Below are 19,394 nucleotides of genomic sequence, written 5' to 3'. Positions count from 1 at the left end.
ATGCACTGATAGGATCCACCAATGTGCCACATTTTGAGTAGTACACCCAGTTAACTAAAAACAATGCAGCTCATTGTTTGGCATCTGGAATGTGATGTTTTCTCTCTTCCAAGCTTCTCACATTAGTGTTTGGAAGGAACAATTAGTTCCTTAGCATGGATGATAGCAGCCAAGATTCATAGGTTCTCTCTCTCTCTCTCTCTCTCTCTCTCTCTCTCTCTCTCTCTCTCTCTCTCTCTCTCTCCCCTTTATCTTTTACTTTGAGAATTTAGCTATTTTTCTGTGTACTCTCTGATGAAAGTAATTGACTATATTATTTATTTTCTAGGAAACGATAAATATTAGTCATTGGAAACTGATGACCATGTCATTATGTGTTCTTAGCTTAAATAACGACAACAAACTTTCCCAAACAGTTATATTGACATTTAAAAAATTGTGGTCTGCTCCTACAAGCTTCAGCAACACAACACTGTTTTGTTTTCCACAGACATGTAAGATGAAAACAGGAAATCAGATAATTTACCAATCAAAATTACATAATGACTTGAATTATGTCAGTCTTAAACTGTGAGTTATATGGCACTTTAATTTCCTTCTTTATCAGTGGAAGTGAACAAATCCACAAACAAAAAATATCAGAAGTATTTACCATGAATTGTGAATTCCATCCCATCACCAATTGCAACTTCCACTTGAGTTTGTTCTTTGAGAAATTTCTTGTCTCTGTACACTATCCCATCAGCTATTATCTCATCTCCAACATAATCGGCATCAGCATCTCGGTCATGGGCATCTGCAAAACAGCACACACATCATCAGCTGACAATGAATACTGTATGAACAATGGTGACTAAATGAATTATTACACAACAAAAATATTACATAATGGAATCTGAATTTCACTATTTAGCACTATACGGTGGAAGCTGTGCATGTCTTCTGAATTTAGCTGTGTAGAACAAAAAAATGGACCATGCAGAAACAAAAAAATTAAAAAAAATTGTATGTACTCACATGGAAAATACAACATAAAATATTACCTTTGGATTACACACAAACAATTTATTATATGCATACCAAAAGTTTTGTTTACTACATAGTGAATCCATACCACATTATAGGAACTATCATCCTCTATCATTTTAAGAACACAAAAGTACATTCCAGGATTAGGTATTCATGATATGCAGATGTATTTTTAGTTCCCTGTGACAATTGTTTCACTGTATTTCATTCTTTTCAGTACCTTCTAGTTTACTGATGAGGCTTACAGCCATTCCAATAGAGTTGTAACGCATAGTGATTATACAGTTATGGAAAATTTTTTGTTAAGATCGCCACATTATATTATCTTCTTTACTCTCAGATTTAAAGTATAACATCATGCTTTTAATTCTGACAAAAACTGAAACATATTGATATCAGGTATGTGCTATATACAGATTATTATTATTATTCAAACAACGGAAAATCCAGGCTGGAATGTAACAATATTATGAGAAGGAAAGTTGCTACTCACCATTAAGTGGAGATGCTGAGTCGCACATAAGAACAACAAAAAGGCTCACAATTATAGCTTTCAGCCATAGAGGCCTTCATCAACAATAGACACACATATGCACATGCACACACATGCACATAAATGCAACTCACACACACGACTTCCGTCTCAGGCAACTGAAGCCACACTACGAGCAGCAGCATTAGTGTCTGATGGAAGTGCGACTGGGTGGGGTAAAAAGGAGGCTGGGTTGGGGAGGGGGAGGGATAGTATGGTGGGGGAGGCAGACAGTGAAGTGCTGCAGGGGGTAGTGGAAAAGGAGAGAAATATAATGACTGGGTGTGGTGGTGTGACAGCTGTGTAGTGCTGGAATGGGAACAGGAAAGGGGCTGGATGTATGAGGACAGTGACTAATGAAGTTTGAGGCCAGGAGGGTTACAGAACATAGGATGTACTGCAGGAAAAGCTGCTGCCTGCACAATTCAGAAAAGCTGGTGTTGGTGGGAAGGACCCATATGGCACAGGCTGTGAAGCAGTCATTGAAATGAAGGATATCATGTTTGGCAGCATGTACAGCAACAGGGTGGTCCACTTGTTTCTTGGCCACAGTTTGTCGGTGGCCATTCATGTGGACAGGCAGCTTGTTGGTTGTCATGCCTTCAAAGAATGCAGCACAGTGGTTGCAACTTAACTTGAAGACCACATGACTGGTTTCACAGGGATCCCTGCCTTTGATGGGATAGGTGATGTTAGTGACCGGACTGGAGTAGTTGGTTGTGAGAGGATGAATGGGACAGGTCTTGTGTCTAGGTCTATTACAGGGGTACGAGCCAAGAGGTAATTGATTGGGAGCAGGGGTTGTGTACGTATGGATGAATATATTGTGCAGGTTTGGTGGATGGCAGAATACTACTCCAGGAGGGGTGAGAAGGATAGTGTGCAGGACATTTCTCATTTCAGGGAAAGATGAGAGGTCATCGAAACCATGGCGGAGAATGTAATTCAGTAGCTCCAGTCCTGGGTAGTACTGAGTTACGAGGGGAATGCTCCTCTATGGCCAGATGGTGGGACTTTGGGAGGTGGTGGGAGACTGGAAAGATAAGGCATGGGAGATTTGTTTTTGTACAAGGTTGGGAGGACAATGACGGTCAGTGAAGGCTTCAGTGAGACCCTCGGTGTATTTCGAGAGGGACTGTTTGTCACTGCAGATGTGATGACCACAGGTGGCTAGGCTGTATGGAAGGGACTTCTTGGCATGGAACGGGTGGCAGCTGTCGAAGTGGAGGTATTGCTGGTGGTTAGTAGGTTTGATATGGACGGAGCTACAGATGCAGCCATCTGCGAGCTGGAGGTCAACACCTAGAAAGTGGCTTGTCGGATTGAGTACGACCAGGTGAAACAGATGGTGGAGAAGTTGTTGAGGTTCTGGAGGAAAATGGATAGTGTGTCCTCACCTTTGATCCAGATAGGAAAGGTGTCATCAATGAATCTGAACCAGGTGAGTGGTTTAGGATTCTAGGTTTTAGGAAGAAGTCCTCTTGATGGATAATGAATAGGTTGGTATAGGATGGTGCCATGTGGTGCCCATAGCTGTACCCCGGATTTTTTTGTATGTAATGTCTTCAAAGGAGAAATAATTGTGGGTGAGGATATAGTTGGTCATGGCGACTAGAAAGGAGGTTGTTGGTTTGGTATCCATCGTGCATTGGGAAGGGCAGTGTTCAGTAGCGGTAAGACCATGGGCATTAGGAACGTTACTGTACAAGGAGGTGGCATCAATAGTGACGAGCAGGGCAATGTGAGATAAAGGGACAGGAACTGTGGAAGCCACCAACACCAGCTTTTCTGAATTGTGCAGGTGGGAGCTTTCCCTGCAATACATCCTATGTTCCCATAACCCTCCTGTCCTCAATCTTCATTAGTCACTGTTCTCATACATCCAGCCCATTCCCTGTTCCCATTCCAGCACTACACCGTTCCCATTCCAGCAGTACTCAACCATCATTCTACCACCACACCCAGACTTTTTTATTTTTATTTTCTCTTTTTCTCCCTATTTCTCTCCTTTTCCCCTACTTCCCCCGCCCCCTACCCATGCCTCCCCTGTCCTCCACCTAACCTGCAGCATTTCACTGTCCGCCATCCCCACCATACTACCTGTCCCCCTCCCTGTTCCAGCTTCCTCCTTACCCCCACCCAGTCACCACTCCCATCATGCACTGGTGCTGCTGCTCGCAGTGCAGTTTCAGTTGCCTGAGACTGCAGTTGTGTGTGTGAGTTGCGTTTGCATGAGTGTGTGCATATGTGTGTCTATTGTTGACAAAGTCCTTAATGGCCGAAACCTATAATTGTGAGACTCTTTGTTGTGCCTACCTGTGACTCAGCATATCTGCTATATGGTGAGTAGCAACTTTCCTTCTCATATTATTATTATTGTTATTATCATTATTGGGGATAATTTTAATGTATATTGAAAGGATAGGCTAATCGGAAATTGAGGTAGTGTATTTGTCGCAGTACAATAGAAACTCAAATCCGCCAAGACAGTAATTGAAGCTGCACGTGAGATTGTTTGGGAAGACTCAGTATCACAGTTTAGGAAAAACCTCAGTTCACTTGTACATAAGTTACCCAATCATATGGTTCAAATGGCTCTGAGCACTATGGGACTCAACTGATGAGGTCATTAGTCCCCTAACTAACCTAAGGGCATCACAAACATCCATGCCCGAGGCAGGATTCGAACCTGCGACCGCAGCGGTCTTGCGGTTCCAGACTGCAGCGCCTTTAACCCAATCATACTGTAATTACTGGAGGATACTTTAATCATCCAACAATCAATCAGGAAAATTTACAGTTTTGTTAGTGGTGAGTGTGACAAGACATCCAGTGAAACATTACTAAATGCCTTCTCTGAAAACTACCTATAACAGGTAGCTCGGAACTCTACTCATGATGGAAATATATTGAATCTAATAGCAACAAGTAGTTGCGATCTCTTTGAGAATGTCCACACTGATTCTGGCATCAGTGATCATAAGTAATATGGCTGTGGCCACAATGATTACCTTAGTACAAATGCCAACTAAAACAAGAAGAAAGACGTATGTGTTCAGTGAACTAGATAAAAAGTCAGTAGTGTCATATCTCAGTGAGGAACTTGAAACTTTCAGCACCAGGCAGGGCACTGTGCTTCAAGTTTAAAGGAATATTTGACCATGTACTGAAAAGGTATGTACCCTGTAACGGACTACTGCATAACAAGTATAAAAAATGGCACACGGCTATGGATAGAGCGATACTGAATGAAACACGTTTGGCTGTCAAGAGAGCAATGCATGAAGCATTCAATTACTACTGTAGCAGAATATTGTCAAATTATCTCTCACAAAACCCAAAGAAATTCTGGTCATATGTAAAGGCTATTAAAGACACCAAACCCTAATGAATGTGACAGGAAATGAAACTGAGGGAAGTACAGCAAAAGCTGGAATGGTTAACTCTGTTTTCAAATGTAGTTTTACATTGGGAAACCCAGGAGAACTTATCCAAAAGATGAGTGAAATCAGTTTAATGTCAGTAGTGTCGAGAAACAGCTGAAATTGGTAAAACTCAACATATCCACAGGACCCAAAGGGATCCCTATCAAATTCTACAGTGGATTTGCAGCAAGTTAGCTCTCCTTCCAAATATAATCCACTGTAGATCCTTTGAACAAAAAACTGTGCCCAGAAGTTGGAAGAAACCATGTCACACCTGTCTACAAAAAGAGTAGTAAAGTAATCCACAAAATCCTTGACTTCAATTTGTTGTAAAATCTTAGAACATATTCTGAGCTCAAACATGATGAGGTATCTTGAGTAGAATGACCTCCTCCATGCCAACCAGCATGGATTCTGAAAACAATGATCATATCAAACACAACTCACATTTTTCTCACATGAATGCTTTGGAGCAAAACAGGCAGGTAGATGCAGTATCTCTTGATGTCCAAAAAGACAGTACCATACCTAGGCTTATTGTCAAAATTTCAGTCATATGGAATATCAAGAGAAATTTGTGACTGTATTGAGGACTTTTAGGTAGGGAGAACACAGCAGGTTATCTTGGATGGAGGGTCATCATAAGATATAGAAGGAACTTCAGGAGCCTTGCTGTTCATGTTATATATTAATGACCTTGTAGACAATATTACTTTTAATCTTAGATTTTTTTTCAGATGATGCAGTTATCTAAAACAAAGTACTATGTGGAATAAGCTGTGTAAATATTCAGTCAGATCTTGATAAGATTTCAAACTGGTGTGAAGTTGGCAACTTGCTTTAAATGCACAAAAATGTAAAATTGTGCACTTCACAAAACAACAAAAAAAACCTAGCATACTATGACTACAATATCAATGAGTCACAGTTGGAAGTGACTGACTCCTACAAACACCTGGATGTAACATTTTGTACGGATGTGAAATGGAATCACCACATAGGCTCAGTTGTTGGTAAAGCAAGTGTTAGACTTCAATTTGTTGGTAGAATACCGGGGAAGTGCAGTCTACAAAGAAGATTGCTTGCAAATTACTTGTGGGACCCATTCTAGAATACTGCTCAAGTGTGTGGGTCCCACACCAAACAGGACTAACAGTGGATATTGAATGTCTACAGAGAAAGACAGCACAACTGATCACAGGTTTTTTTTTTTAATCTATAGGAGTGTGTCACAGAGATACTACTCTTGAAGACAGATGTAAACTGTCCCAAGAAAGTCTATTAACAAAGTTTCAAGAATAGCTTCAAACTATGACTCTAGAAATATATGACAGCTCCTACATATTGCTCGCATAGGGATCATGAGGACAAGATTAGAATAATTATAGCAAGCACACTGGCACTCAAACAGTCATTCTTCCCCTGTTACCAAGATGCTGAAGAAATTGAAATGGCAGACTCTTGAAGATAGGTTTAAATTAACCTGAGGAAGTCTACTAACCAAGTTTCAAGAACCTGCTTTAAATGAGGACTCTAGGAATATACTGCATATCGCTCACATAGGGATTGTGAGGACAAGATTTGAATAATTGCAATATGCACAGAGGCATTCAAACAGTCATTCTTCCTGCACTCCGTATGTGTATGGAATGGGAAAAAAGCGTAATAATTGGTACAATGCGTATATACTCTGCCATGCACTTTTTGGTGGTTTGTAGAATATAGATGTAGATGTACACTGAGCTGACAAAAGCTGACAGAAAAAGCGTGGACATTGGGAACATTTCAAAAGAAGAAAGGCAAGAACCCATACGGTGAACCAGCAAGCCATACGTCAAACACCATGAATGCCATCCCTGGAAAACATGAGGATTTTTCCCTGCTAAGTACATTAGCTCAAATAGTGACTTAAGTGACCAAGAAAGAAATGATTTACTCACCATACCTAATTTTAAATTACTCCACCAAAATGATCAATAACTCTCGAATAAACTAAATGAAATAGAAATAATTTTAAATGACCTAAATGATATTTTTGTACTATGCTTTACAGAACACTGGCTCAAACAAGATATGTTAGAGCAAACATACATTCCTCAGTTCAAACTTGCAAGCATGTTTTGTAGGAACATACTGAGTTGTGGGGCTACCTGTGTATATGTTAGACAAAAAATTGAATTCAATAGTGTCACTAAACACCATAAACTGTCCTGTGAAAAAGATATAGAACTCTCTATAGCTGAACTACCAAGGCAAAATACAGTTATTATTTGTGTATACAGGTAACCAGATGGAAACAAAATAGTGTTTTACAATCGCATGGAGGAACACTTGGAAGAAATTCACTCTCCAAAGAAAAATATAATTATATGTGGTGACTTTAATATTGATTTCTCAGAACCCAATAAACTCAGAGATGTCATTATAAATCTACTACAATCGTTCAACATCAGTGCAATGGTAACTGAACCAACTCGAGAAACACCAACTTCTGCATCTATTATTGGCAGATCTCGATAAATACATGCAAATATGCCTATAACATACAAGTTGTCAACACAGGTTTCACTGATCACAATGCTTAAATTCTTGCAATGAATATTTCAGGACACTCAATTCCCATTAGAATACGATACACTGTAAGAATTTTCAGTACAAAGAAGGTGGAATATTTTTTTGTCTCGTAAAGGGTGAAAGTTGGAAATATATGAATATAATAGAGGGAAACATTCCATGTGAATTTTGTATGTGTGTTTGTGTCTCTATCAACATACCAACGCTTTCATTTATATATAACTTACCAAACGAAAGCATTGGTACATTGATATAAACAATAACAAACAGAAACACACACACAAATTTCAAGCTTTCACAACCCACGGTTGCTTCATCAGGAAAGAGGGAAGGAGGGGGAAAGATGAAAGGATGTGGGTTTTAAGGGAGAGGGTAAGGAGTCATTCCAACCCCGGGAGTGGAAACACTTACCTTAGGGGGAAAAAGAGACAGGTATACACTCGCACACACACACATATCCATCCGCACATATACAGACACAAGCAGACATATGTAAAGGCAAACATCATCTTTGGTCTGTATATGTGTGGATGGATATGTGTGTGTGTGTGTGTGTGTGTGTGTGTGTGTGTGTGTGTGTGTGTGTGTACGAGTGTATACCTGTCCTTTTTTTCCCCTAAGGTAAGTCTTTCCACTCCCGGGGTTGGAATGACTCCTTACCCTCTCCCTTAAAACCCACAGCCTTTCATCTTTCCCTCTCTTTCCCTCTTCCCTGATAAAGCAACCGTGGGTTGCAAAAGCTTGAATTTTGTGTGTGTGTTTGTGTTTGTTTGTGTCTCTATCAACATACCAACGCTTTCGTTTGGTAAGTTACTGCATGAGTACTCCAAGCAAAATACTAATCCTGACTTCATTACATGTTTCAAAAGATACAAAAGAAAACTAACAAAAGTTATTTCAAAAGCAAGAAAACTAGTAAATGACAACATATTGAGTAATTTCAAGAATAATACAGGCTGTCGACAATGAGACTCCAACACTTTAATATCCTATATCTTTCTCATTTCAGATGGTGGACCTGTGAATCCTGAAGGGGCAGACAGAGCAACTCAACAAGTTTGTGGTGTGCAAATTTGATACGTCAAGTGGCCTTAGTGGAGCTGAAATCAATTGTTTTAGGAAAATGGAGGATATGAAGGAGCATGCACAAGTGGTCTGGTGGTATGCAGAGACAAGTCATTCAAGAATATAAAGAAGTGGTGTGATCAGTTTTTGGCTACTAGGAATGTTGTGAAAGGGCATAGTGGTGGTAAGCCTGGTATCAGTGAACATCATGTGAAACAAGTGCGGTGGTCATTCGAACAAAGTCCACAGAAGTCAGTGCGACAGGCAGCACGAGAACTTCGTATGAAACGTTCAACAGCTCACAAAGTGCTTCATCAGCAATTACGTTTGTACGCATATAAAGAGAAGGTTGTGCAAGAAATCAAGCCTGATGATCGACCAAAGCGAGAAGAATTTGCACGTGTCGTGTTAGATCACACAGCTGCGGATGAGACATTTTTATCACCCATGATGTTTACTGACGAGGCAACCTTTCACATGTCAGGGGCTGTCAATCGTCACAATGTGTGCATCTGGGGTATGAAAATCCACATGCACCTAGGGAATACATGCACAACAGTCTGAAAGTTAATGTGTGATGTGGTTTGATGATAAATCGCATTGTTGGGCCATTTTTCTTTCAGGAGCCGACTGTGGATGGAGCCATCTACCTGGACATGTTGGAACAATTTGCCGTGCCACAGATAACAGACCTGCAGCCAAATGTGATGTTTCAACAGGACAGTGCACCACCTTACTGGAGCCTTGATGTCTGAAAATTTTTAAATGACACATTCCTGCAACGATGGATTGGCCGTGGAGGTCCAATTCCTTGGCCGCCACGTTCACCTGACATAACCCTCCTCGATTTTTTCTTGTGGGGTTATGTGGAAGACCGGGTATATGCTACACCAGTAAAGGACCTGCAAGACTTGAAACAGCACATAAGAATGGTCATCAACTCTGTCACAGAACAGATGCTCTGCAACACATGGCATGAAATCTATTATAGACTTGATGTTCTTCGCACTACCCGTGGCACCCATGTTCAAGTGTACTGAACCGTCCACCTGTGTATGAAAACTTGATGAGCTGCTGTATGGTTTCCCTGTATTTGTTCGTCAATAAATTGTGTTTCCTCTCAGTTTTATGAGTTCAAATGTTGAAGTCTCATTGTGGATATCCTGTACTACAGCAAACAGGCAAATTATAAGGAAAGAAGTTAATCACAGTAATACACAGCTGATTATGAATAAAAATAAACTAACTGACCCCAAACATGTGGCTAGTGCTTTCAACAATTATTTCTCTAACACAGCACAGCAGTTAATAAGTAAACACCTTAACAAATAGCCAGACAGTCATTCAGATCAAAAAATTCATCCAAACACAATATTCAAGTATACAGCAACACCTAAGGAACTGTCAAGAATCCTAAAAGCATTTCCTAATAAATATTTAGCAGGTGCTGATGAGATACCGAATGTTATTATCAAAGTTAGCACAACATTTACTGTGAAACCACTAACAGACATAGTAAATTCATCTTTTGAGAGTGGTGTGTTTCCAAATAATCTAAAAACTGCAAAAGTAACACCTTTGCATAAGGAGGGTGCAAAACGTTATATTGCTAATTATAGGCCAGTTTCAGTATTGTCAGGCTTCAGCAAAATTGTGGAAAAAATGTTCCTTAGAAGATTAATAGTTTTCTTAAATAAAGAGGGGCTGATAAGTGACTCCCAACATAGGTTCAGAACTGGAAAATCAACTCAGGCAGAAAAATTTTCCTTCTTAAACGAAATATTAAAAGCAGTGGATGATAAGCAACATGTATCTGGGATATTTCTGGATCTAAGTAAACTCTTTGATGTTATTGACCACGGCATTCTCTTCCATTAATTCAGTAATTTTGGAATCAGAGGCCAGTCTGAAAGGTGGCTCCAGTCATACCACAGTAATCATCAGCATATTACAGAAATAAAACACAAAAATACTAAAACACAAAAAAATTCAACTTTTTACAGTGATGAGGGTCAGTTCTGGGACCTGTCCTATTTCTGCTGTATATAAATGACTTGGCTAGTAAAATACATGATGGAACCACTGTACTCTTTGCAGATGACACTAATATTTTAATTAAATCACAGAGTGAGGAAAAATCTGCAGGAGGCTGCAATATCGGTTATGCATACCTTAATGCACTTGTTCAGGACCAATAGGCTCATCATAAATTCTGAAAAAACTGCAGTAGTTAACTTTCACACCACACAAGACCTCCATCCTGCAAACCCTGTTTTTACTATTGAAGGAAAAAAATGTGTCCAAAGTCAGTCATACAAAATTTCTAGTCATTCATGTTCAGGCAGAATTGAAGTGGGAGGTGCACCTCAACAATTTAAATAAGAGACTGAATTCACTAGCATATGCTGTTCGGATCCTTGATCAGAATACAAGCTGCTCAGCAGTGCTGACAATGTACGATTGTAGTATACAGTCGCTACTTATGTACGGAATAATTTTTTTGCGGGAATTCCACAAATTCTACAAAAACATTTAAAATACAGAAAAAGATGATCAGGGTGATAAAAAAGCTAACTGCAAGGATTCCTGTAGGCCCCTTTTTAAAACTCTCAAAATATTGCCGCTGCCTTGATTGTATGTATACAAAATGCTAAATTTCACAAAAGGGAGCATCTTAAAAAAGGAAAATCTCTTCAGACACAACTATGATATACACACATATGAAACTAGGCACAAGATGAAACTACACACAAACACAGTAAATACAAATTAGGCACAAGATGAACCTACAATGAACACAGTAAATACAAATTTACGCAAAAGATGAGTCTATCACACTGGAGCTATGTTAGACAACCATTTGCGATACCAACATTAAATGCATTAAAAAAGTTAAAACAGTTCTTGCTTGACCACTGCTTCTATTCTTTGTCTGGATTATGGAACATTGTAATAAGTAAACCTCATTTACCAAATTTTACTAATTGTCAATTCATAACATAGTTTGCACTCTGCTTATCATGTAACCTCACTTAATAACTGCTATTATCACATGTAGAAGCAATGTTGCACACCAACCTACATTATTATGCATTTTGATTATGTCAACAATGTCGTCAAAATGACAACTTTATAGTAAATTAACTAGGTTTACCAGTGCCCTATATCACATGTACAAACAATGGAATAAAGTGATTCTTGGACAAATAAAGAAAAGACATGGGATAGCGATAGCACATATACAGATGACATAAGGTACACATAAGGTATAAATCAAATCATGGAAAATCCAGGATGGAAAGTAACAATAATATGAAAAGGAAAGTTGCTACTCACCATATAGTGGAGATGCTGAGTCGCACATAAGCACAACAAAAAGAGTTTCACACTTAAAGCTTTTGGCCAATGGCCTTTCTCAACAATAGACACATATACGCACACACACACACTCACGCAAATGCAACTCACACACACGACTGATGTCTCAGCACTAGTGCATGATGGGAATGGTGACTGGATGGGAGTTAGGAGGAGGCTGGGGCAGGGAGGGGAACAGACAGTATGGTGGGGATGGCGGACAGTGAAATGCTGCAGGTTAGGCGGTGGGCAGGGGAGAAGTGGGAAGTGGGGCGGGGGGAAGTAGCAGAAAAAGAGAGAAAAACAGAGGAAAAATAAAATAGAAAGACTGGGTATGGTGGTGGAATGACAGCTGTGTAGTGCTGGAATGGGAGCAGGCTGGGTGTGTGAGGACAGCGACTAATGAAGGTTGAGGTCAGGAGGGTTACGGGAATGTAAGATGTATTGCAGGGAAAGTTCCCACCTGTGCAATTCAGGAAAGGTGGCGTTGGTGGGAAGGATACATATGGCACAGGCTGTGGAGCAGTCATTGAAATGAAGGAGATATCATGTTTGGCAGCACGTACAGCAACATGGTGGTCCACTTGTTTCTTTGCCATAGTTTGTCAGTGGCCATTCATGTGGACAGACAGCTTGTTGGTTGTGATACCTACAAAGAATGCAGCACAGTGGTTGCAGCTTAGCTTGTAGACAACATGACTGGTTTCATAGGTAGCCCTGCCTTTGATGGGATAGGTGGTGTTAGTGACCGGACTGGAGAAGGCGGTGGTGGGAGTTTGTATGGGACAGGTCTTGCATCTAGGTCTATAACAGGGGCATGAGCCATGAGGTAAGGGATTGGGAGCAGAGGTTGTGTAAGGATGGATGAATATATTGTGTAGGTTTGGTGGACAGTGGAGTTCCACTGTGGGAGGTGTGGAAAGGATAGTGGGCAGGACATTTCTCATTTCAGGGAAAGATGAGAGGTAATCGAAACCCTGACAGAGAATGTAATTCAGTTGTTCCAGTCCTGGGTGATAGATACTGAGCTACAAGGGGAATGCTCCTCTATGGCCGGACAGTGGGACTTTGGAAGGTGGTGGGAGACTGGAAAGATAAGGCATGGGAGATCCTAATTTTCAATGACTGCTTCACAGCCTGTGCCAAACGGATCCTTCCCACCAACACCAGCTTATCAGAACTGCACAGGTGGGAACTTTCCCTGCAATACATCTTATGTTCCTGTAACCCTCCTGGCCTCAACCTTCATTAGTTGCTGTCATCACCCATCCAGCCCCTTCCCTGCTCCCATTCCAGCCTACACAGCCGTCATTCCACAACCACACCCAGTCTTTTTATTTTATTTTATTTTACTCTCTCTATTTCTCTCCTTTTCCACTACTTCCCCACCACCACCAACACCTCTCCCTTTCCCTCTGCCCAACCTGCAGCATTTCGCTGTACGCCATCCCCACCATACGATCTGCCCCCTCCCCGCCCCAGCCTCCCCTACTTACTCCCACCCATTCGTCACTCCCATCATGCACTGGTGCTGCTGTTCCCAGTGTGGTTTCAGTTGCCTGAGACTGTAGTGTGTGTGTGCGTGTGTGTGTGTGTGTGTGTGTGTCTATTGTTGACAAAGGCCATTGGTCAAAAGCTTTAAGTGTGAAACTCTTTTTGCTGTGCCTATCTGCGACTCAGCATCTCCGCTATATGGTGAGTAGCAACTTTCCTTCTCATATTATTATTATTATTATTATTATCATTGGGGATAATTTTAATGTATATTGAAAGGCTAGGCTAATCGGAAATTGAGGTGGTGTATCTGTCACAGCACACTGCACATCAAATCTCAGGCATTACTTCTCACCACAGACAATGCAGTGCCTAACAGTCTTCACTTAACGACCAAGAGCAGCAGCATTCACACAGATTTGTCAGTGCAGACAGACAAGCAACAGTAAGTGGAATAACAGCAGAAATGAATGTGGGATGCACAACAAAAGTATCCATTAGGACAGTGCAGTGAAATTTGGGGTTAATGGGCTATGGCAACAGACAACCAACACAAGATCCTTTGCCAATACTATGACATCACCTGCAGCACCTTTCCTGGACTTGCGACTGGACCCTATATTACTGGGAAACAATGGCCTAGTCAGATAAGTCCTGATATCAGTTAATAAGAGAAGATGTTAGGATTCGATTGTGGCGCCGACTCAATGGAGCCATGGACCCAAGTTGTCAAAAATGCACTTTGCAAGCTGGTGACTCCATAATGGTATGGGCTATGTTTGCATGGAATGAACTGGGTACTCTGGTCCAAATGGACTGATCATTGACTGGAAATAGTTATATTCAGCAACTCAGAGACCATTTGCAGCCATTCATGGACTTTTTCACAACTGGTTTGAAGAACATTCTGGACATTTTGAGCGAATGACTTGACCACCCAGATCACCTGGTATGAATCCAATCGGATGTTTATGGGATATAATTATATAGTCAGTTTGTACACAAAATTCTGCACTGGCAACAATTTCATTAACTATGGACAGCTGTAGATGCAGCATGGTTTGATATTTCTGCAAGGGACATCCAATAAATCGTTGAGTCCATGCCACATCAAATTGTTGCACTACATTGGGCGAAAGGAGATCTGACATGATATTAGGAAGTATCCCATGACTTATTACCTCAGTGTAGATGTAGACATTAGGCTGCTCGATTTCAACAGACTGGGTTAAAAATGATTTTTCAGAATTTAAGTGTTTAGTTTCAATGCACATGCCGAATTTTACATGAACATTAGGGAGCCATACACTCTGCTACTGGATCTAAGGAAAATGCTTGAGATGGTATATACACAGTTGAAGGTGTAATTTTAGGATGAAAATAATGATAACACAGCAGATGCAAACAACCTCCCAATGACTGCAAACCACACATCATCAATGGATTTAAAAAGAATTGCACACTGCCAGACAGCCGTTATAAGGAACAATCCATTAATATTATACAGCTAACTACTCACAGAAGGCTCAAATAGTGAGTCAAAATTGATAATAAATGTTTAGCAAGCAATAAAACTTCTTATTCCCATTTTCATCACTTTACAGTATTCATTTAGTCACTCACCTCAAATTATCAACCAGTGACAAGATTTTCATTCAAATAAACAAATAATTACCCAGCTCTACAAGAGGGTATTATCAGAATTATTGTTTTTCATCCAACACAGTGCTCAAATAATAATTTCCACTCTTTTTCAGGACACTGAAATACCATACTTACCCCATTATAAGTTGAGGTTTCTTCCTATGTTCATCACTCAAAAAATACAGGGTCATCTTACGTTCACAGACTGAACTACTGTTCCTGGTGCCAATGGTTTTACATTGCACAATGGCTTAATATATGGGCCATGGTATTTTTACAGATGATGCTTTGGCAACTGAGGTCATGCACAGATTTAATTTGAAGACTCTGGCAGTGTGGGAGTTGGAACAGTTGTATCAGCTGGCAAGCACTAAGACAAACATGAGGAGGGTAGTGGTAAGTGGGCAACAAATTTTGCCATGATGCTAACCATGGGGTTGTATACTGCATACCTTGGCTTTTTATGAATGATTACCATGATTAAGCTCCACTTTACCTGGATCCAGTTGTAGTAGGTACTGAACTTATTTTAAAATTAGACAATACTCAAGAATATAACATTTTTCTACAGGACACATATTGATGTTAACAAAAACATGATTTCACAGACCACTTGAAACATCGCATAACAAATGAAACATTAACTAATGATGCTAAAGCTGCTACTGCTCTACAGCACTGTTGATTTTCAACATTGACAACACCATTGCCCTGAAGTATGACTTCTACTGACTCAGTTAAAAGGACCTGATGCCAGATTCATTGGAGGTTGTTTGGAACAGAATACCATTCTCTTTGCTTAATGGAAAGAAAATGTTAGTGCTGCCTTCTTTCAAAGGACACTCCACCCAGGAAGTTAAAGATCTGACATCAAAGAACAACACAGAAAAAAAGGAAGTGAAGATAAAAATTAATGTAAACTATTTCTTTCTGTTTATTTCATTTCTTCTTGCATTATCAAAATGTAGACAATTAATAAATGGCATAAGTTAAGAATGGGCATAATGTTAACTTTTTTAGGCAGATACTTTATATAAGTAAAACAAGTTGCAATTTTGGTTAGTAGGAATATCAGACAAAAAAATGGAACCTCTTAAAAAAAGGGGGACAAGGTGTCATCTTATAATCAAAGTCATCTCTTAGTTGGGTAAATATGGTAATATGAGTGCTACTTGATAATACAACATGATACAGATGTACACACAAAGCATTAACAAGACAAACGATGTTCCTTCATAAACTTATATGAATACATTATTAGGTGCAAATTGCCTGATCTACATTTCCAAGGGAGTAAGGAACGTCCTGTCGACAATGAAGTCATTAGAGATGGAGCACACACATGGATTATTTCAAGGATGTGGAAGGAAATCAGCCATGCCCTTTCAAAGGAACCACCCCAGCATTTGATGGAGTGATTAACATGAAAAATCTAAATCTGGATGGTCAGATGTAGATTTGAATCACTAGCCTTCTGAATGAAATCCAATGTGCTAACCACTCACTCAATGTATATACATCTCCAGCTCTTTAGGTTTTAGTGTAACACTTAGTACTGAACACATCATGTGATTTCAATCTATATTCAAGGCTAAATTGAGTATATTTATTTGGCAATGATGCATGTACACAGACCTACATCTAATGGCAAAAAATATGGAAAACAAAGAACTAAATATGAGCACAAATAAATTAAGTATACTCATTAGGTCCACTCAAAATTTATCAGAATTCATTGCTAAACTATTTAACTATAATCTGAAATAGATCTTACAAATAAATGATTATCAACTTTATGTCTTCTTTCTCTTCTCATTGCTATTTCAAAGAATTTAATACTTCTCGGTTAAAATGAAGCTGCAGTTCTATACAGTTTACAACATTCTAAACAAGGACATTATATATATGAGTAAGCCAGTTTCAAACCAAACTAATTACTTGTTGAATATACTGTGAGGTGATACAAATTGAAAAGCATTAAACTGCCAAGAAGATAGTGAGGAAATACACTTCAGATCGTTAACAATTTGGCTTCAATAGAGCTCATTTCTTTATCTATGTGAAGAATATACTGACAAACAAATTATTGGTAGACTGTACAACAACACTAACATTTAAAAAAAACACACGTGGCTGGGTTTGGGAGTCTGTGTGGTTATGTACATTAGAGTATGTACTTATACTAGTATGTACTTAAACTAGAGAAAGAACAGCAGCTTAAAAAATTAGCTAAATTTCAATGGTGTTGGATGTGGCTCTCTACTAAACATCAACTACCTGCCTTTCCTTATTTTTATTAATTGTTTCAATCAAAACTACTACATCATATTCTAGTTCACATCCACCATTCATATTGAGTCTTTTTCAAACAACGTAGTGTAATTTCTGCAGCCAATATCATCATTCTAAAATACACAAGTTCAATGATGTCACACTCTTCAAAGTTTTACTACTACTTTCATACGTATTACAGCTGAACTTACAACTTATTTGTTTTGAACATGAAACGAGCTACTTTCTTATGCAGAAGTTTATGGTGTTATACAGAGCTGTCCCATCAGGCTGATTGGTTGCTCCAGTTGACGCAGCTAAGAAAGCCTACTTAGAAAAATGGAATAGTGCAGAATAGTTTAATTTAAAACTGATACTAATTAACTTGGCTAAATGTAGTTGTAACACACACTAACTGGAAGGCAAAGGACATTGCCCCTCAAGATGATTCGCCAGTTACTTAAAATAACAGTTCTAATCTTGTTTCTGGCAGAGTACTGAAAGAACTGAACAGATTTGTAAAACAGGGTACTGTAGCACGAAGACTGTTAACAACTTCACGTCATGGGTTTAACACCAAGATAAACGCTTACACTGCAAAATTATATCTGCAACAGCAACTAAAAAGGAAAGTGCACAAAAAATATAGCCATAAACAGTTTATTAAATTTCCATTTATATCCTCAACCATTTGAAATGCTCACCAAATATTGTAATACATGTTGGCAGTCACTGACGCAGTCACTTCTGAACAGACTAAGGAGATTTCTGCAATATCATTCCACATGCTGCAACAACGCAATATTTTAAATCTTTTTGGGTTGTCAGAACTTGTGTGTGGACTTAATTTTGAGTTTAGCTCACAGAAAAAAGCCCAGCAGTGACAAATCAAGCTATGTGAGCACTTTCCTCACTGCAAGCAAATAGAGAGCCAATCACCCATATATTTACATATTTCAAGTCATACTTCCTCTATGAAAGCCAGTAGCACTACAGTAAGAAATTGTGTGTATCTTTTCCCCTTAAGGTTTCTTCAATGAAATACAGAACAGTCATCTTGTCTCCAGTAATACTGCACTAAATATTCATCTCTTATGCTCAGCCTACCTCAGCCACTGCAGATTCCCTGTGGCCTAATAATGTATGTTTCTTGCATTCTTTTCATGATTTGTACCAGCAGCTTCATTAATATAGAGAATTAATTGAGGAAAGAACCTACTGTTCTGATCTCACATTAGAAATGAGTGAGAGAATTCCATACATCTTCAGCAATCTTGCTGATTAATCTGCTGGTGAAGTAACACATAATACACATGGAAGCTGTTTCCATGCAAAATGGAAATAATGTTGAACTGACTTATTTGCAATTCTCTGGAGCTATCATGTGCATTATGATCAACAACTCCAAGAACATCAATTTCATCCACACTGATCCTTTCAGGTTTGCTACTTACCTTTTGCCTAGTGTTCCAATGCCTGTGAAATAACAATGTTTCACACATTTATTGAATTGTCATTCTTGTTGGACATAATCCATTGGGATACTTTTGTGTGCACATGTTGACTGTTCCCTTACACTCCTTCTGTGTTCTCCATAGAGAAGTAGCATATTTAGTTTCTCTTGGTTTGTGTAAGACATTAATTTTCACAAATTAAGCAGCACAAACTCAAATGGAGTGAGAACTACATTTCCTCTGTGGCCCTTTTATATTGGCACCACAATAGTGCAATACTGTTTCCTCCTCATCTGACATAACATATTCCATACTTGGGAACAAAATCAGAAACTTTTGCATAAGACAGCAATTGGTTTCAGTTCAAAATAGATAAATCATAAGTTTTAAATATTGCAATTACTCTGAAACTAGTAATCGGATTTTGAAGAGTGAAACACCAGTGAATTCATCTCTTTTACAATTACGACACAGCAGTAGAAATTATCATAGTTCCCCATAAAACAAGACTTCTCCTTGTTTAGTGAAGACTTTTTCAAAATTCATCTA

At 39.2% G+C, this 19,394-nt stretch overlaps 1 protein-coding gene across 1 annotated transcript in view; it reads right to left on the bottom strand.

Moving 5' to 3' along the window:
- Positions 1-19,394, bottom strand: part of LOC124709134 (sodium channel protein para) — an 878,324-nt gene that overhangs the window by 281,214 nt on the left and 577,716 nt on the right. Inside the window, exon 21 of the mRNA XM_047240797.1 lies at positions 653-796. Coding sequence (XP_047096753.1) covers positions 653-796 — 144 coding nt within the window. The remainder of the gene's footprint in view (positions 1-652; positions 797-19,394) is intronic.

Source organism: Schistocerca piceifrons, chromosome 7 (genome assembly GCF_021461385.2).
Source record: "Schistocerca piceifrons isolate TAMUIC-IGC-003096 chromosome 7, iqSchPice1.1, whole genome shotgun sequence".
NCBI classification, from domain to species: Eukaryota; Metazoa; Arthropoda; class Insecta; order Orthoptera; family Acrididae; genus Schistocerca; species Schistocerca piceifrons.
Note: the sequence above shows the minus strand (reverse complement) of the source record. Positions and strands in the feature narration are given on the sequence as shown.